The sequence below is a fragment of the Coenobita brevimanus genome, chromosome 67 (genome assembly GCF_032717465.1).
Source record: "Coenobita brevimanus isolate Jiangsu-jjx chromosome 67, ASM3271746v2, whole genome shotgun sequence".
Classification (NCBI taxonomy): domain Eukaryota; kingdom Metazoa; phylum Arthropoda; class Malacostraca; order Decapoda; family Coenobitidae; genus Coenobita; species Coenobita brevimanus.
The window spans coordinates 4,931,772-4,953,175 of NC_137020.1; the positions used below are offsets into that span (position 1 = coordinate 4,931,772).

At 42.3% G+C, this 21,404-nt stretch overlaps 1 protein-coding gene across 1 annotated transcript in view; it reads right to left on the minus strand.

Moving 5' to 3' along the window:
- Window positions 1-18,447, minus strand: part of LOC145405498 (nephrin-like) — a 134,785-nt gene extending 116,338 nt beyond the window's left edge. The window contains exons 1-2 of the mRNA XM_080276847.1: window positions 18,256-18,447; window positions 11,293-11,452 (exon numbers count right to left, since the gene is read on the minus strand). Of these exons, the coding sequence (XP_080132973.1) occupies window positions 11,293-11,452; window positions 18,256-18,447 (352 nt within the window). The remainder of the gene's footprint in view (window positions 1-11,292; window positions 11,453-18,255) is intronic.
- Window positions 18,448-21,404: the final 2,957 nt, after the last annotated feature.

The window sequence follows — 21,404 nt, forward strand, 5'->3', positions numbered from 1 at the left end:
GAGTTGCCATATACACCCACAAATCACACCCACAAATAGAAGTGGTTCAAAATTCTACCCTGGAAAATGTCTCGTGCAGAGTAAAATTTAATAACATGTATCTGTCTATTTGCACTCTCTACTGTCCAACACATGGACCTATTGATAGTGGTATTTGTAATTAACTAACTGATCATCTTCCTGGGAATAAATTGGTGTTGGGCGACTTTAATCCCCATCACTATCAACGAGGCAGCTTGAGGATCAATGGTCGTGGGGAGCAAATAGCCGACCTAATTCTACAGTCTAACCTCTTTCTTCTGAACAGTGGTAGAGCGACTCGTGTAGATGATCGTACTGGTAACTTTTCAGCCATTGATTTACCTCTGGTCTACCCAGGTATACTTCAGGATTTCTCGTGGGAACCTTATGACGACTCCTTCGGAAGTGATCATTTATCCATCTGTCTGTCATATACACGTGACATCATTTTGGACCCTCTACCTCCAAAATTTAACTATAAGACTGCTGATTGGGAATCTCTCTCAAGGATCGCCACTTTAGATATACCTGGGGAGACCATAGATGTAAAAGTCCAAAATTTAACAAAAGTCATATTACACGCAGCTGAAACTGCTATCCTAAGATTTCTACAATTAATGCAAAGCCTAAAACCCACTGGTGGACACCGGGTTGCCGACAAGCATGAGGAAACGCAATAGGAGATACAGGAGTTTTGATAGTCAGCCTACCGGGAAAAACTTTCTTACATACAAACAAGCATTGACTGAGGCAAGGAAAATTATCAGAACAGCTAAGGGTGGCTCGTGGTGGACTTTTGCCTCCACGGTGAAGCGTTTACTCCACTAAGCAAAGTCTGGTCCAATATTAAAATATTAAATAATAAGAACCCTTCATTTCCTGTGACTAGCCTACAAGTAGATAACGCCATCTATGACGATCCCGTGGAAGTAGCTAACATTCTCGCCAGGAGTTTTTCTCAGTTCAGTAGCTCAGCCAATTACGACATGCATTTTCAACATCATAAACGCTCAGCTGAGCCACAAATATTAGACTTTGCCACAGACGACGTAGACTCCCCGTACAACCAGGAGTTTACGCTAGATGCTGGTCCTTGCCCTCAAATCCTGGAAAGACACAAGTCCTGGACCTGGCACCATCACGTACGGTATGATCCAGCATCATAATCAGGACAACCTGATTAATCTGTTAGCATTGTACAATGAGATTTGGGCGTCTCGAACGTTCCCAAACTCATGGCATTTTGTGCACAGCATACCGATACTCAAAGAGGCTGGTCGTCTTATGAATCCCACTTCATTTCGTCCTATTTTGTTGACATTTTTGTCTATGTAAAATCATGGAACGAATTATTACTAGCAGGCTTCCTTTTGTTTTAGAGTCAAAGAATTTGTTACATGATCGACAATGTGGCTTCTGTATATACAGAAGTTCACTAGATCATTTAATGAATTTGGAGCATTGTATTGCAGAGGCATTTGCCAACAATGAATTCATGATAGGGGTGTTCTTGGACATCTATAAAGCCTATGACATGACATGGCGACACGGTTTACTAATGAAGCTCTATGCTTATGGTGTAAGAGGTAATCTGTCTATTTTTATTTCCAGTTTTTTAAGGGACAGAACTTTCTCTGTCAAATTGCCCCCTAACGTAACATCAAATATATTTATCCAAAATAATGGGGTGCTTCAGGAAAGTGTACTTAGTCTCACTTTGATTGGTATTATGATCAACTAGAAAGGGTAACCGGCATTGCCTGGGTAAAACCCTATGATCGTGCATTACCTGGGACCCTGGATGGTCACTCCTTGGGGGAAAACTCCCTTGAGCTCCCATTTTATCCCGTGGCCCATTTCCCTGGGGTTATATTCTCCATGGACCTATTTTCCTACTAACCACCCACCCACCAACCCTGCCCACCCATCGCACCAATCCATCAATTCATCCGACCCACTGTGCTAATAATGTGGTAATAGTTGTAAAATATTCAGTGGTAATTAGCTACCATGTTTCCACCATGTTGACTTGAGTATTTTTGATTAATTATAATCTTGGGCATCAGACCAGATACTTTAGGTAATGTAATGTGCACTTTTAAAGCGTTTGAATTCATTGTTAGAAGTTACACCTGTCAGAGCTGTTAAAAGAGTTCTATATGCATCCCCCTTTATTTCCATAGAAGGCACAGACAGGCAATCTTGTATTTTGTTTTTCTCTTGGAAGGAACAACAATTGCGGGCTCGTGGCCTTTGGTTCCTTCTTCCTCGGTTTAAAAACTCTCTCTCTCTCTCTCTCTCTCTCCCCCCCCCCTTGCAAAGACATGAAACTCCACGGAAATGTCCCGCCATATTTACAATGTACTATAAGATAATTATGGACGTGAGTAAATTAACATTTTTGGCAACTGGAGGCTGATTGCACTTCTTTTTTAACGCATTCTTTAAGTTAGTGCAATTTACATACGTTGATTCAAAAGTTGTTGCACTGTAATTCGACTTTTTGGCTAATTTGAAGGCACAAACAGAAGAACAGATGAACAGGATGGGAATTTTAGCAGTATATAGATGATATTCTGTCATCAGCTCCAATCCCGAGGAATCTTAAATACTCGCTCTATGCTGACGATTGTGCAATATGACACTCTTCCCATAATGTATAATTTTCGGCTGGGCTGATTCAAGCAGCCCTTGATTACATTCACCAGTGGGCCTTGCAGTGGAGATTTAAGTTTTCTGTCCCCAAGTGTGCTGCTGTAGTTTTTTTTTTTTTTCTTTTTTTTTTACAACTCGTAACGTCCCTGTTATGTGAATGTTACAAAAGTGTGAGTGCGTTTGGTTAGTGTGATGAGTAAGGATGGAAGTTTAGAGGGTGAAGTGCCTGAAAGGGTACAACAAGGAAGAAAGGTTGCTGGTTCTTTGAAAGCAGTGATTAGGAACACGGAAGTGAGCATGGAAGTGAAAAAGTTACTACATGACAGTATTGTGATACCAACTCTAACGTATGGAAGTGAAGCTTGGACCTTGTTGGAACTACACAAGCCAAGAGTGAGAGCAATGGAAGTGAGTTATTTGCGAGGAGCATGTGGAGTTACATGGAGAGACTGACTGACAAATGAGGAAGTGGGGGAGTATTGTGGTGTGGATGTGGATGTGACAGAAAGCGTTTGGAGGAATACACCGATGTGGTTTGGTCATGTGGAGTGGATGAAGAGCGAGACTAACGAGGAGAGTGTATGCGAGTGAGGTGGGGGTGGGGAGAGAAAGGAGGAGGCTGAGCATGAGAAGGAGAGATGGAGTGGAAAGGTATATGGGAGAGGGGTGTGTGAGCTGGAAGCGGGGCAGTGAAGTGGCATTGGACAGGGCGACATGTAGGCGATTTGTTTGTGGCCACCTCTTACAGGATTGAGGGGTCTGGCAATAGATACATAGATAGAAGGTCCCTGTTCTGCATCTGACTTTGGATAATCAGGCGATACCTTTTCAAACTTCTGTTCTGTTTTGGGCCTCCATTTTGATCGTCGTTTGAACTTTAAATATCATGTTAATTATCTTCTTTCTCGTTGTGATAAACCGTTAAGTGTCCTCAAGTACTTAGCGGGTACTACTTGAGATGCCAACAGAAAATCTTTATTAATTGTGTGTAAGTCGCTTATAAGAACTAGGATAGACTGGCTTATAGGTGTATGGGTCGGTGGCTTATAGGTGTATGGGTCGGTGGCTTATAGGTGTACGGGTCGGCATCTGATGCCACATTGAGGAGGTTGGATGGGTTACAGAATAAATGTTTGCAAATGTGTCTTGGAGCCTTGAGGTGTACCCGAGCAGCTTGTGTGGATGTGGAGGTGAATGTACAGACGTCGGAATAAGTTCGTTTCCTTTTCCGTGGACTAAGGTGTTTGTAACACTGCTCGCTGGAGAGCTATCCCCTCCTCCTCCCTTCCTCATAGTTCCATACTCCCAACCAACCCCACTACTTTTCTCACCGACCCCATAACCCCACCCGGTACCCTCCATACTCTCGCTCACAGCCAGCTAGGGGTTTCTGTACTTCAAGCACCTCTCAATTACGTGTAGTCCGAACAACTAATAAAGGCTAGTACAGTATATATCATAAACCAAGTTAGGAAAAGGTTTACTACACTGTGAGAGAGAGAGAGAGAGAGAGAGAGAGAGAGAGAGAGAGAGAGAGAGAGAGTTAAATGACTGGGAGCGACAGGCGGAGAGGGAAAGCAAGTGGAAAAATGAGAAATGAGAGGACAGTTATGGAGAAAATAAGAAGGGGAGAGGCAAGGAGAGAACAACAAGAGCTAAGAAAAGAGACAGAGAGTGAGAAGAAGAGACAGTGAAAGGTGAAACGAGATACAAGCAGTGTGAAAGGGAAAGAGAAAAGGGAGATGTGAATAGAAAGGCCAGGAGACAGGGAAGAAGAAACAAAAGGGGAGACAGCTGAGAGAAAATGGTACTGGAGCAAACATTGAAATAGGAATAACAAAAGGAGAAAATGGGAAAGAGAGCTACGGAACGGAACACTGAGAAGGATAATGAGAAAAATTAGAGAAGGAGGCAAGGTAACAGGGAGGAGGAAGAAAGTGTGTTATTCTGGCAAGGACGCAGGGAATGAACTAAGCAGGATAAGACGAAAGCATTGAGGCTGAGTAGAACGAATGTGACATTCAAGTAAAAAAAGAGGAAGAGAAACAAAGAAGTTAGAGAAATTTGCAGAGAGAAAGTAGAGATTAAGGATGGGAAGAAAATTGGTAAACTTTTAGGGCAAGAAAGAGGAGGGGGATGTTAAGAATGGAAAATAAGGGGAGGGAGAGGGAGGGAGGGAGGGAAAGACAGTGGGAAGAGCGGAATGAAAGAAGAGATTTCGGGTGACAGGGAGAGATGAAGAGAGAAGAGAGAAAAAGAGCATGCAGTTATTACAGGGGAAAGAAAGTAGTGAAGGAAATGGATTTAGTACAAGTAAAGAAATACGGAGAGAGTAATGGAGAAAAAAAGGTAAGACATGTGACAGATGAAAAAAGTAAGACAAAGTTGTGACACAGGGAGGGAGAAAGAAAAGATGAGTGAGGTAAGGAGGGAGTGACAGAGGGGGAGAGAGACGAAGGAAAGGAAAGAGAGAGAGAGGAAACTGAGGATGAGACAAAGGATCCAGAGAGAGTGAGTGGGGGGGGGGCAGTACACAGACAGGCACAGACAGATAGGTCGACAAATATTCAGAAAGTGTGCGTTTGTGTGTGTGTGTGTGTGTGTGTGTGTGTGTGTGTGTGTGTGTGTGCTTCCATTCCTGTGTCACTCCTACAACATTGTTCCATTTTTTCTCACCTGCGTGTTTTCTTCCTCTCTGCTTCAGTTTCTTCTCTCACTCACTTTTTTAAATCAGTATTTCTCCTGATTGTTCTTACCATTCCAAGTCTCTCTCTCTCTCTCTCTCTCTCTCTCTCTCTCTCTCTCTCTCTCTCTCTCTCTCTCTCTTCTTACCATTCCAAGTTCTCTCTCTCTCTCTCTCTCTCTCTCTCTCTCTCTCGGAATAAAGAGATTGTTCTCACAGTCCATATCTCCTTAATACGGCCACTTCCTGAGTTGCTGTGGAATTTTGGTCGCTTGAAAAAGACATACGTCGACTTAAAAAGTTCAAGAGACTAAGGTATCATTTTCGCCTGAGGGCCGTGGGACTTTTTTCGAAGAAACTCGTAGACTACAAGGGCAGCTCATTAGTTTAAAATCTGAATGGGTTTCACAATCATTACATAGAAGGTTGCTTACTCTTATCACGGACTCGGCACACAACCATGGTCGGAAGCTGTAAACGAAAAAATTTACCAGCAGAATTACGTGAAAACATTTTCACGTGCAAGATCTACTTCACATGGAACTGACTCAACATGGACGTTGTTAACATTACAGTAGAGAAGTTTAAGGGATTCATCGGCAGGATCTTACACCAGAATAAAATAATGTGAATTGGATATGCATTCCCAGGCAAACAAGAAGTATCTCCACGGTATGGGCTGCAAAGTCATTAAGATCCTAACTTTTCCTTGTAACTCCTCTCTCTCTCTCTCTTTCTCTCTCTGTCTCTGTCTCTGTCTGTCTGTCAGTCTGTGTGTGTGTGTGTGTGTGTGTGTGTGTGTGTGTGTGTGTGTGTGTGTGTGTGTGTTTGTAAATGAGGTGTCTACTACCAGAACATTTAATCACAGCAGATTCTCTCTCTCTCTCTCTCTCTCTCTCTCTCTCTCTCTCTCTCTCTCTCACAGACACACACACACACACACACACACACAGTGTAGTAAACCTTTTCCTAACTTGGTTTATGATATATACTGTACTATTCCATTATTAGTTGTTCGGACTACACGTAATTAGAGAGGTGCTTGAAGTACAGAACCCCCTAGCTGGCTGTGAGCGAGAGTATGGAGGGTACCGGGTGGGGAATATGGGGTGGGAGAGAAAAGGTGGGGGGTTGGGTGGGAGTGTGGGACTATGAGGAAGGGAGGAGGAGGGGATAGCTCTCCATCGAGTAGTGTTACAAACAAGTTAGTCCACGGAAAAGGAAACGAACTTATTCTGACGTCAGTACCTCCCCTCCGTATACACCGGGACCACCTGCTGCTGTCCCACGGCATAAGGTCTGTGCCTCCCTGCCTCAGTACCACCATCTTATACGGGGGGTTCGTCGACCACTTGCTGTTCGTCTCCACTTTCTGACTCACGAGCTTGATGTGGACCTCAATGACCGTGACAAGTTAGTGCTTAAAAACAGTGCCATGGGAGCCACCCAGTATACAGTTGATATTTCATGGCTCCCAGCACAGAAGACCAAGGCGCCAAAGGCGGAGGTCCACCACTTGTTTCGTAACATCATTTGTCATTTGAGGTCCCACCAGTTGTACATCGATGGCCCCAAGTTGAGTGAATGTGTGGGTGCTAGAGTGTGGTCAACTGAATATGCCCTCAGGTTCCAGTTGCCGACTCATACATCTGTGTTTACCTCCGAACTTTTTGCTACTGACAAAGCCATAGACTATGCTCTCAACTCTAGATATGACTCATTTGTCATATTTTCAGACTCAAAGTCAGCCCTTCAGGCAATTGCTTCTCGCACTACCGATTCTCACGAGGTCCAGGGCAGTATCGTTGAAAAACTGCATTCGCACAATAAGTCCTGCATTCTGATCTGGGTGCCTGGTGATTGTTACATCTAGGCTGATTTACTTGCAAAGTTGGCTGTGGAACTCAAGGAGACTTGGGACGTTCTTCATGATCTGCGGTCGAGTCTATCCCTCGGAAAGAAAAAAAATAAAACTTCTGTGGCAAAGTCAGTGGACCGGACTCAATATACCAACATGCAAGCCACTCCTTGGCGACTGGGACTCTGCCAATCGTCTCATTAGTATAAAAGACGAGAATTTTGTCATAAGACTTGTAAAAGTAGGCTTCCTATATACTAAGGAAGAAAATGAAATACCTGAATGAGTAACTAAAATATCCAGAAAGGACAATTGTTTGTTCCTTTTCAAACGTTAACTCAAAGTTACTGTGTCTGGAGTCAAGATACTCTAGAAATTGAGGAATGTGAGATTCAGATCGAAAAACCATTAATGTATCATCTACATATTGTCGATAAAATAGTGGTCTGCATTGTAAAGGACACTCATCCAACCACAGTGTCTCATGATGGGATAAAAAACGCATTTGCCAGGGTAGGCCCAAGTGGACTACCCATTGCAACACCATTAATCAGAGCGTATATATTACCATGAAAACAAAAGTAGCAGTATGTATATCTATATCTATCTATCTATATGTGTATCTATCTAACTATATCTATCCATCTATCTATCTATCTATCTCTCTATCTATCTATCTATCTATATATATATATATATATATATATATATATATATATATATATATATATATATATATATATATATCTTATGTACGTATACAATCAAGGACATCAGTTCTCCAAATAAAGTTACTCCATTACCTGTACTTTTCTCTTTACTCCGTTGTCTTAATCGTAAACTTGGTGATGGTTGGTATATTTCTGAGCCCAATAAAGATTCTGTCTGATATGATGCGTGAAGAAGGAATGAGATGGACATGCCCTACCTGTGAGGTAGACACAGTGGAATAACAAGCAAACGTGTGTACTTGACTACATTACACGTGGGATTTGCCAGGAGCCTCACTCATCACGCACCTCACTCATTTTACCTAAACACTATTGTTTATAATCGCATTCTCTTTTCTCCTGTACGTGTTTCCAGACTTTTTGCGCCAGAATTCGCGAAGGGTACTGATTATATATACACACACACACACACACACACACACACACACACACACACACACACACACACAGATAAGACAAATGTGTGGCCAAAACATGGCAAAAATCGACAAAACGAAATTCGTGAAGAAAGTTGGAGGATGTTGTTTAAGCCTATTGCTAAAGAACAACATCCTCCAACTTTCTTCACGAATTTCGTTTTGTCGATTTTTGCCATGTTTTGGCCACACATTTGTCTTATCTGTGTGTGTGTGTGTGTGTGTGTGTGTGTGTGTGTGTGTGTGTGTGTGTGTGTGTGTGTGTGTGTGTGTGTGTGTGTGTGCCGCGATTAACCACCAAATTATCTACAGCTAGTATAAAGGTGAGCAGCAGGAAACTTCAATGCTAACATACTGTAATTTAGTGAGACACACGAGGTGTTACTTAAGAAATGGTTGCAAATTATAAGGTTCTCAAGAACTCTTAATTCATTTACATCCATCCATCCATCATCCAATCCTACATTGCCCCATGAGGAGCGTAGAAGCCCGGGGCTAGGCAGTTGGTCCCGACATTTAAGATGAGAGTGACCAGCCTCACTGATCCCTGAGTGGTATTACATGACCAGTCAACCCCAACCATCCCTTGGATATAAACCTTCACCGGCTCAATTCGATTGGAGCGCAATAATTACCCACTAAAACCACCAGGTGCCAAAATCTGGTTATACGGTTACCACCCAGCATAGTAAATTCTTTCCTGGTGTACAGGAAACCATTTGGCTTGTCACTCAGTGCAGAGTCACCCACAGGCTGAAGGAAGAGGAAAGAATGAAGGAAAGAAAGACAGAAGAGGGAGTGTAAAGTCACCCGTAGGCAGAAGGACAAGGAAAGAATGAAGGAAAGAATGACATAAGAGAATGGAAGGAAAGAAGGATGGAGAGGAAAGGGCAGACACCCGAGAGCAGCACTACATCGAGTGAGTGGATGGTAAGTGCCCCCACCTACCACCCATTTACATGGATGATAATTATGCGAATGTACGTTTCATTAGCAGAATATAAGTTGGATCATTTAGATATATTAACCAGGCATTCCAAGTAGAAGAGTAAGAATTTGATCCTTACCTTTGTGTGCGGCGATGGTGAGTCTGTGTGGGAGAACGAGTAGGCACCAACACAGTAAGGACAATCTCATCACCATCACTAGCAACACCATCATCATCACTTCACTCTGGTTCAGGCTAACACTGCCTTGGAAGATCTCCTCGAGATAACACTATCGTTCTCGTGTCTTGTCACTGACGCTTTTGCTATCAATGTGTCCAGGTCCTTTCACTCACCACACATTTTCTAGAATATATAGTATGGTCTAAGTTTTCTCGCTAATAACGCCTCTTTATCACTGCCCCATTGCCCAATCACTCACATGTTTTTTTCTGCAGTAGGTGATCTTAAGTGTTTGGGGACTGAGAGCGCTTATCACTGTTGCAGCGTTCATTTACGCAACATTACTCTCTACAATACGTGTTCTTGATTGCTCTGGCATTTAGATTTCCTTTATCACTTCTGCAGAGTCCATTCCCTCGCTACTGATGTTTCCTGCAGTACCGTTGCGTACTCTCAGGTATTTTCAGTTTAAGGCTCCTTTTATGGCAGTTACGTAGTCCATTCACCCACCCCTTAAGTGTCCTTTATTTTAGGGGATATGGGGCATCTTTTTCTCTCTTGTTTCGCACACTTAGGTTTTCTGTAATATTTGTTCTTCAGTTTGAATTCTGCCCGACAGAGTTTTTTTGTAATATGTTTTGAATTAACTTCTCTGTAACTTTTTCTTTCTAGGTAATAGTTGCATGCTTTCCACTTAATAATAATAATAATAATAATAATAAAATCACCAGGCTGACAAGTGTAGCCCTTTCCTCTTTCTTTTCTTTGTTGGTTCGTATATGTTCCTTAGGAAGATATGTTGCTCTTCACCCAGATTGATGGTCACATTAAATTTTGTTTGACCGAGTATTAAGCTGCTATATAAACCTTCTTTTTTCCAAATGAAGAAAATTGTGTCTTTACCAGTTTCAGTAGTAGATGTTCTGAAGTAACTCAAGAATCTAACACTCGAAAACACTTTTCCCGTTGTTATTTAGTATATTATCAGCTGATCATTTAAACATTACTAAATACTTCTTGTTTCAGTTGTTTTTACCCTTACAATCAGTTACAAATTTTGGAATATATGGACATTATTCACTCTAAAAATTTTCGGATATTTCTAGATTATTTACATGATCAGTTAAGTTTTTAAAATATGTCAAACTTTTATAATTTTATTTTTTTTATCACTAACTCAGTGACATTTCAACATAATTTTTCCCAGTGAATCTGTTAGTAAAGGTATGGCACACTTTCGAGATAATAGTTGTTGTGGCATCGGTGGGCTGAGTTAGAAAAGGTTTAAGTTTGATTGAGGTCAGGTCATGTGATGCTGAAATCAGTGAGGTCAGGTCAGGAGAAGTCAAGTGAGCAAAGGTGAGGTCGTCAGCAGGGGTCAGATGGTCAGGTAAACATGGGTCAAGTCAACATGGCTCAGGTTAGCAGGACTGAGGTGACTGAAGGTAAGGTCAGCAGGGATGTGATAAGTGGAGATAAAGTCAGTAGACCAGAAAGCAGACGGTAAGGTCAGTAGCGGTTGAGTTGCAAGTCATGTCAGCAGAAATTTCATCAGCAGAGCAGAAGTTAGGCCAGTGGGGTCAGGTCACTGGGGGTCAAGTTGGCAGGAGCTAGGTCATTGGGGTAGGCTAGTAGGGTTAGGTCAACAGGGTCAAGTCAACAGGGATTGGGTCAATACGAGGTAGGTTAGCAGGGAGCAGACCAGCAGACCGTAGGTCAGAAAGAGTTAGGTTCGCAGAGGTCCGATCAGCAGAGTCTGAGCAACAGGGCTGAGGCCAGCAGAGGTCAGGATAGTAGAGGTTAAGTTAGGTCAGGTCACCAGGGGTCAGTTCAGCAAAGGTCAGGTCAGTGGAGGTCAGGTCACCAGGGGTTAGGTCATCAGGGGTCAAGCCAGCAGTCAGGTCAGTGGAGGTGAGGTTATCAGGGATGGGGTTAGGGGGGTTCAGATGTTCCTCTTTTTCACTGGTCGCTGCTGGCTCCTGAAACAGAAAAATGAGTGAATTAGAAGAAAGAGTGAGTATGCTGCCATCATTCTTCTCTGCTGTGGCATTGTAAGTGTTTTGCGCAGAGTGATTTTGTCAAGATTAATGTTACTAGGTTACCATGAAGAACTCTCTGAAATTTTAGGGGATATATCTTCAAACTGAGAAGACTTATAGCTTCAGAGGGATAAAGACATATTACAGCAGAGACAATAGAATAATTTATTTACCAATATATAGAAAGAAAACACTACTCCAATTTACCCTAACTGCTGGTCGCAATAGTGCTGTTAGCTGCTAAATATTTTTATTGTTAAGTATTTCATAGTGAAGTATAATTTACCTGGAAAAAGATTAATGAGTGAAAGGGGATTTGCTTTTTATTATCTGGTCTGTCTTATGATGGCTAATTCACTTACTTGATTGATTTCCCTTTTCTATATGCTACCCACTCCATGAAAAATGGATCTGAATGATAAACATGAATATTACTCTGGCTACTGCTATCTCTTTAGCTCATTCTGGATTGTTCATTGCTCAAGAAATCAAATAAAGGAGACTGTTGTACTCAGACAGTTAAAGCAATAATGTTTTAAAAATAAGAAGTCCTTTCTTTTCTTACATTATTGTTCAAGTAATACTTTACATGATTTTATTGAGCTTTCAGACCTCTCTTAGTGAAAGATTTTGTAAGGAATAGCCGTTAAGCAGATGCTGACTGAGAAGATGTCGACAGAAATGACTTCGATTAAGAACTTGAAGTGTTTGTTACCATCGGTCATGAGAGCAATTCGACGATGTTTAAAAGACTCTTATGTTAACGACTGTTTGAAATGTGGGGAGAGAGGGAACAGCATTGTAGAGAGGGTAATGAAATGTTCGTTTTTTTTTTTTTTAATGAAGGTGAGTTGTTGGAAAATAGGTAGGCGGCATGTGTTGTGCCACTGTATAACGGCAGGCCTAACAGAAGGGAATGCTTCAACTTCAGAGGTCAGAATACCAGATTAAGTACGTGGAAGACTAGTGATGGACGGAGTAGTTCAGTATACTATACACCGTACTAGGGAGGATACTGGAGATTTTGGGTGAGCCAGAGTGTGAGAAGATCAGCTGGTATCCTTGAGAATTGTTTAAGTGTATTGAGAAAGGGAGGAACCTAACTTTTCAATGACTTTGGAATAGGCATATGATCCAACTGATAAGAACTTACTTTTGGCAAGCATTACAGATGTATGGGACAGAAGGAAGGTGGGGGGGGGGTGGACTTCAAGTGCAAGGAAGAGTTTTTAACCACAAGAGGAGGGTATGTATGTGAGTGGGAAGGAAGGCAAACTTGGGATTGTGGTACAGATGTGTTGCATGGTTGTTAACCCATACCAAGCTAGCGACACAGATCTACATCCCTTTCAGAAAGGCCAATGACGTAGATCAACTTCCGGCAGCACTGGTAAGTCATTGCAGGCAACCACAGTAAAATGGAAAGTAATAACGTATCTCGTTAACTTCAGACATTTCTCCACTACGCTTACAACACTGATTTCGGAGCGAGAGAGGTGAGTGACAGTCTGCACAGGCTCACAGCCGCCCTGCTTCCTCAGTAGCCTTGAAGATTTCAGAGGTAGAATGGCATCAACCTGACTCGATTCTACCAACTTTCTGACTTTGGTGATTATTTCTGTTAGTGCCTGGGATCTTATATTGATATATTAAGTCCATTTACCTACATAAATAATCTAAAATAGATTCACAAGCTCACAGCTGCTCTGCTCAGTCAAAGTAACCTTGAATATTTCAGAGGTAGAGTAGCTCCAACCTGACTGAATTCAACCCACTTTCTGGCTTTAGTGATTGCTTTTATTAATGCCAGGAATCTTTTATTGATGTATTAAACACATTTACCAGTTAAAAAATCCAAAATCTGCCGGTGTACAATGATTTTTTTTTTTTTTTTTTTTTTAATAGCTCGGTACGGGTTAAATTTCGTCATGAGTTTGGTGAGAGGGTTATTAGGTTAGCCTACTGGGAAACAGGGTAAGTTTAACAGATGAATGCGAGGAGATGGGTACACAGGAATGTAAAGCGGCTGTTTTTCCAAATAATACTGTACTGATCGCCGACTCAGCAGATAAATTTCAGCACTTAGTATCTGAGCATGGGAGAGACTGTGAGAAAAGGAAGTTGATAGTGATCACGAGAATGAGGAAAATGAGACGCAGCCACGTTGAGAGAGAGAGAGAGAGGAAATGTACGAGAATTCTAAATCGGGAAGATTTATTAGAATTGTAGAGTTTAAGGCGCCAAGGGTCGGCAAAGTAGCATTGAACTCGTACACTGAAGAAGCCTATTGCATCATATTTCAAAACAGTTCTATGTAAAATACTAGATTTTCCTAAGCGTTTTTTTTGGGGGGGGAGGGGAAAAAATATGACACAGCAATAAAATTATAGTGGTCCAGAGCGAACACACTGGGAAGATGTCTTGTATAGTAGCAAGTCATAATTTCCAATCACTCTCTCCTGCCCTAAACTTATGTACTGGAGAGAGAAGCCTTCATGTACTGGCACTGATATGACATGACGTGGAGCTGCATGATTATACAAATGGCTCTCAGTCCCCTTTCTATCCCCCATAAGAAGGATGGTGTGTTGCGGAAGGACAGTTTCTACCTTCAGTCCACCGGGCTCAAGTACTGATCAGCCTTGGACGGGAACTACTGTGTGTCTTTTAAACAACCTTGGAGTTGATTTTCGTTCGTTTGCAGCTTATTTCATGTGGCATAATAAGACAATGCCATGGCTCTATGCTCTCCACAGCTCTTCTTCATGACGAGCATAATACTTTGGTGTTAAAACTATCATTAAAACTCTGCATTCAAGACGGAGAGATGGAAATTTTAGACCAAGTTAGAGTCAAACGAGCCTAGTACTACTCCAGCTGTATTCCTTCACCTTTAACGCTGTATTTCATTCATAGCACAGATTCAGCTCGTCCGAGAACACCAGTCATACCGAACTGGCCACTGTTTTTATCTCTCATATAAATCACGAATTAAAGAGAAATATGCTACAGAAAGATGAATATGTATAAACAGCCTTGCTCCCTGGTTGCTTTTTTTTTTTTTTTTTTTAAGGGGGGTTGCTATTTTTGTTGCGTTGTTGTTATTGATATTGTTATTGTTACTGTTACCATTCCTGTTGCATCTCTCACGTATTTTTAAAAAAGTAACCTTTCACGACTCCTAATCTAGCAAGAGTGACGCCATTATGAGTGATGATAATATGGTATGTGCAAGTCTCAGTCACCAGTTGATCATGGTGTGCCACCTGGAAATACGAAAAGTAGCCTTGCCTGGGTCTCTGTCTCAACTTAGACGTGATATGCAGCAAGAACTAGAGATGAAAGGAGATTCTGAACATTCCTTCCCTTGTTCTTCTCTCAGGAATGATATAACTTATGATAATATTCCTCGTGCAGTAAAGATTTATTTTTACAGGAGTTACAGTAGACGTGGGAAGACTCTATACCCACCAATCCTCGTCCCTCTTGCAAAACTATAAAATAATCACGACAAGGACTCCATCGTAAATATATTCCAGACTACAAAGCACATATACAAGTCCTCTTAGCAAAATATATACTCTACATTTTTCATATTAGCTGGGATTATATTACTTGCCTATATATACAGTCAGCTTCAACAATTATTCCTTATATTGTACATAATAGTGGTCCCTGGTGTGATGTGCAAAAATCTCCCATCATTTTGTAATATTTGTTTTGACCTGAAAACCGGAATGATAAATCATTGGATAAATGGCTCATTTTCCCGACCACTCTGATAATGATTTTATAGGCTATGTGCTTTACTATTTACTATTCCTGTAGTTTATATGTCCTATTAAATTTGGGGGAAACTGGATGATGATGAAGATGACGATGATCAACACAGGCTACTGTGTTATCTACCAGAAAAAGGAGCGGATGAAATGTAAACTAGTATCAATTATTTATAACGCTTTAATAAGAGTGGATTATGATGATAATTATGTCATCTATTCTTTACCATCAGGCTGTCCCATCTCCAACTCACACCACCCTCACTCATATGCCTCTCCACCTCCTCCCTCCACCTAACCCTCAGTCTTCCTCACCCTTTCCACCTGCACTGTCGGGCACTGAGGCCAGGTCTACTAGACACGTTCAACCAATGCCTGGCGGGTCCCTAAGGGCAACTGATCCGCCGGGTTGCGGAATACCACTTTATACCACTGGAGAAGTGACCCGCCCACACCCAGTGCTTCACGCAGGGGTATAAATGTGAAAAGCTTTAGGAGTGTGGGATGAAATGCATCTTGAAACAGCGTTGTAGTGGCTGAGTTTGTGCGTGACCGAGTGTGTATATGTACGCAGCATATTACTGGGGGAACCTTGACACGGTCCGAGCATGTGAGAATGCATAAAAGACCGTACACAGCACCCTCTTAAATGTCCGCCCTCGGATGAGATTGAACACAGGTCAGAAGAACAGGTAGGCGCACACGGTACCACCCAACTGCCGGAGGCTCTTGGTGATGATAATGATGAATACACTATGTGGCTGAAAACATTTTCCAGTACATTCATTTATAGGATAATGATTGTACACAGGTTTCCACGAATATGTTTAACTTTTTTTTTGTCGTTTAAATAATATTCGTTCAGACGTGCCATTTTTATCTTTTTCAAAATATCCGTTTGGGCTTCAAATATTTCATCTGACTTGTGCAAACACTCATTGAAAAACGTATATAACATAAATCACCACAATGTTTACATAAGGGTAGTGTGTGTGAGATGGGGGGAGTGGACGGCAACACAGATAACCCCCTCAGTGAGAGTAGTCTTTGTTCCTTTTATTGCCGGATGATTTTATTTATCTTATAATAACCTTTTGTATATCTCCGGACTATTTCATTCATCTTAAAAAGGCCTGTTGTACTGAGGTGGTTACTGATGGTTTTATGGGATAAATCCCTTTCAAATCCTCTCAAAATCTGAATGAAATCGACTGACAATAGCACGGAGGAAAAACAGTAAAAATGTCGTCGTAGTCGAGTAAAAATGCTTGTGTTTTAGTGATATACGAACATTTTTATAATTAATCGACTGACCGAACTGATATACAGGTATATACAGTATGTACCATTTCAATGTCTACTTCAACTCACCGTTTTGCTGTTAATTCTTCCACTACACTATTCATTCCACTATATTAGTCATTCCCACATTTCAGTACCCATGACATATTCATTTCCGCTTTCCATATCACTGTCAACGGTCCATTCCACCAATCCACTGTCCATTCCACCATTCCATTGTCCATCCCACCATTCCACTGTCCATTCCACCATCCCATTGCCCATTCCGCCATTCCGTTGTCCATCTCACCATTGCACAGCCCATTCTACCATGCCATTGTCCATTCCACCATTCCATTGTCCATTCCATCATGCTACTCTCCATTCCATCATTCCACTGTCCAGTCCATCATTCCACTGTCCATTCTATCATTTCACTATCCATTCCACCATTCCACTGTTCATTCCACCATTCCATTGTCCATTCTACCATTTCACTGTCCATTCCATCATTCCACTGTCCATTCTATCATTCCACTGTCGATTCCATCATTCCACTGTCCATAGCACCTTTCGTTTGCTCATGCATTTTTCCCCAGTGTTTTATATATGTGTCCGACTCAGGGTATTTCCTCTACAGCGCGTTCCTTGAAGTCCAGCAGTCCTCCTACGTACTTCAGCTCCACATGTTGCCACTTCGGCGCTAACACCCACTGCCCATATTAAATAAATACTAAGGTTGCATCATACAGGACTGGTGTATTGGTTTTATCAGGGGTGTTTTTAAATGTCTGCAGGTCTTATGGTAGATCAATGAAACCTGCTTTAGCTAAATTCAAACCCTTAAACTGTTCCCTGCCCCAGTTTAGATTGGAACAAAGTACCATTAGGACTGTAAGCCACTTCTCTACCGTCTCGGCCACCACCTCCTCCTCCCCCTATTCATTCCATCTTTCCTCCCACTCTCATACAACATATTCACTTCACTAATCACTCCCCCATTCCAAACAATGCATTAAGCACATATCACCCTGGTGTCATAAGTTGATTTCATGAAACAGGTATAATTTGCCATGGTATGCTTTCAGCTGAGTGACGATATGACTAGATATAGGATTTTTACTTCCATTCAGCAATAGTGCCAATAGATGGGATTTTACTTTCAACTGTATTTTACAAATTTCCCTCATTATTAAGTGATTTAATTAGAGTGTTTATGCTCAGTGAATTCCTTAACAAATTTTGAGTGCCTGGTTAGTGATGGTCACACAACAGTACGTTTTTGGTACATCCATGTCTGCCAGTCACGTGTTTTTCTATTTAACAATTCCAGTATGATAACGCTTTTGAATACCGATAGGCTATTTTTGCTGTTACAGGTGATTTAAGATTAACTCCAAATCGCCGGATGTTGGTCATAACTGTCAAAAAATCGGTGGTGCTGCAGTGCTGTGTCGGTTGGAACTGTAAAATGATCGGTGGTGCGGCGGCGCCGGGTGTCGGTAAGAACTGCACTTGTTTTCCCGGAACAGTTTGAAGTGGCCGCCACTTTATCTCGTCACCAAAAGCCCAGGGAAGACTCCCGCCAGCCCTCGCAACCATACATCAGTCGTCTTTGTGACTCTCCCAGGTGTGGGACGATCTTTTCTTTACCTTTCTCATCCGATTTTGTTCCGGTCTCACGTGGACTTTTGCCTCATCCTCCCCTGCCAAGCCTCTTTCCAAGGATATTAGGAAAGGACTCAGCGACAGTGCCATAGGGCGTGCCTTGGACACCAGTGTGTCTAGTTTATCTAGTAATGGAGACGTTATCACGTTGACAGCAAAGCCATAGTTGGGGCCACGGGCAGACGCATGAACATATCCTGTACTCATGGCGAAAATTAGTCCTCTTCCTCTCGTCATTATTCATCAGCGCACTGACCTACAGGCTTGGGAATACTATCATTCGCAAGAAAAGTTGGTGAGTAATATGGTCTTTAATTCATTTCCGTAACTGCTATTGTTTCTGAGATATTAAGGTTAGAAGTAAAGCATTTTTTTTTTTTCATACTGAGGTGAAGTGCGAGCAGATTTTAGCCAGGCATCCGTGCGTTAAGAGAGCCCACAGCTCGAGGAGACCTGAAAGCTTACCCTCAACCCTTCCACTACGTTTGGTTAAAATCAGATAAAAACTTCGAGTTACACTGTTTAAGCTCATGTACACACACACACACACACACACACACACACACACACACACACACACACACACACACACACACACACACACACACACACACACACACACACACACACACACACACACACACACACACATATGGGGGGAAGGAAGGGAGAGTTGTGCCATCTTATCATGTAGGTGCATACATGGTGGTCCATATAAAGCGCTGAGCTAGAATCTCACCTGATGGTATTTAATGTGGGGATGGCTCAGTCTTCTGGTATGGGTGTGGGTGTAGCAGTGGGAGTTAGAAACGAATAACTGATGGTGGTAAACACTGATACAGCTGATTGAGCCATCCCTGCAACAGATGAGATATCGCAGGGCAGTTTGGAAGCAGAGCGCTCCAGCCTATGTATTTTTTGTTTTATTTGTTTATGCAAGGAGGAGGAAACTAAAGACCGGGGGCCTGCAAACTGCTCCCTCCAAGCAAATAAAAAACAAGAAAACAGAGCAATTTTCAAGATCCATTAATTTCAAGATTCCTGGACACATTGCGATTGAATGGCTGGAGATTGTAAGCAGTAGGAAAAACAGACAGAGAGAGGCAGTTCCAGAGCTGACCTGTTGCATACAAGAAGGACTGGGAGCAAAGTTAATTCTTGCATTAGAGAACTGGACAATAAAGGGATGAGAGCTTGTTGTTAGACGAGTGCTTTGTGCCCACCGTAGTGGTGAAGGGATGCAAGCAGACAGTTCAGAAGAGTAGTGACCATTGAAGTAGCAATAGGAAAGAGATAAAGATGCAACAGTGCTGCGAAGAGACAGAGGTTGAAGGGAGCCAGTAAGAGGAGGAGAGTTAATGAGACGAAAAGCCTTTGACTCCACCCTATTGAGAAGAGCTGTGTGTGGGAAGACTCCCCACACATGTGAGTTGTACTCTACACAGGGATGAATAAAACCCGTGTACAAAATTGACAAATGTGCAGGGGTAAAGAAGGCATGGAGTCGGAATTGGCTTAGCATACCTAATCTCCTGGAAGCAGATTTTACAATAAATGTACAGTAATATGGTATTTCCAAGATAAAGCCCAAGAGAATGAAACCCCAAGTATGTTTAAAGATGATGCAGGACTGAGCTGGATATTATTAAAAATTGAAGGGTACTCCTGTAGAAGATATTATTGAGTTGATATATGTTAGAACTAAGTTTCTGATGCATTAAAAACAAGGTTATTTTTTCCCCAATCAGAGATATGAGCCGAGTCAAACATTAGGTGTGCCATAGCCTCATCCCTTGTTAATCAAAGTAACTGCTGAGATGGACGGTGCAGGAAGCGAATGGAGAGGTGAAGGGTGAACTCATCAGCATGTAAGTGGATAGGGTAGGATGTACAGCTTTGAAGGTCATTGATGAATAAAAGGAAGAGAATTGGTGATCGGACAGAGCCCTGAGGAATATCACTATTGGTAGCTTTAGGAGAAGAACGGTGCCCGTCTACAACAGCAACTATAGAATGACCAGAAAGGAAGCTAGATATGAAGGGACAGACAGAAGGATAGAAACCGTAAGAGGGTAGTTCGGAAATTAAAGATTTATGCCAGACTCGATCGAAAGCCTTTGAGATGTCAAGTGCAGTGGCAAAGCTTTCGCCAAAGTCCCGAAATGAGGATGACCAGGAGTCTGAAAGATAGGTAAGATCACCAGTGGAGCATCCCTGACGGAATCCATACTGCCGATGAGAAAGGAGGTTGTGATAAGAAAGATCTATCTATCTATCTATTGCCAGACGCCTCAATCCTGTTTGGGGTGGCCACAAACAAATCGCCTCCAAGTCGCCCTGTCCCCCGCCATTTCACTGCCCTGCTCCCAACTCACCCCCCCCCTCTCTCATATACCTCTTCACCCCATCCCTCCATCTCATCCTCGGCCTCCCGCTCCCTCTTCCCCCCTCCACCTTACTCACATACACTCTCTTCGTCAGTCTTTCACCCTCCATCCTCTCCACATGGCCAAACCACCTCAGTGTGTTCCTCATAACGCTTCCTATCACATCCACATCCACACCACAACGCTCCTTTATATCCTCATTCGTCAGCCTGTCTCTCCATGTGACTCCACAGGCTTCTCTTAAATAACTCATTTCCATTGCTCTCACTCTTGACTTGTGTCCTTCCAACAACGTCCAAGCTTCACTTCCATACGTTAGAGTTGGTATCACAATACTGTCATGTAGTAACTTTTTCACTTCCATGCTCACTTCCCTGTTTCTTATCACTGCTTTCAAGGAACCAGCAACCTTTCTTCCCTGCTGTACCCTTTCAAGCACTTCACCCTCCAAACCTCCATCCTTACTCATCACACTACCCAGGTACTTAAACGTACTCACATTTTCCAATTCCTCACCATCCAACCTCGCTGTACATTCACTGACTTCACCTCTCTCAAAGACCATCACTTTACTCTTCCCTACATTCACCTTTAGATTCCGTTTCTTACACACTCTCCCAGACTCATCCACCAAGCCTTGCAGCTTCCCTTCGTCTTCACTCAACAACACAGTATCATCTGCATACAACAGTACAGGGAGATTCCAAACACTATCTTCTCTCACCAGGGCCACTCCAACATCCACTACCCTACCTTGTACCTCTTTTATTATCCCAT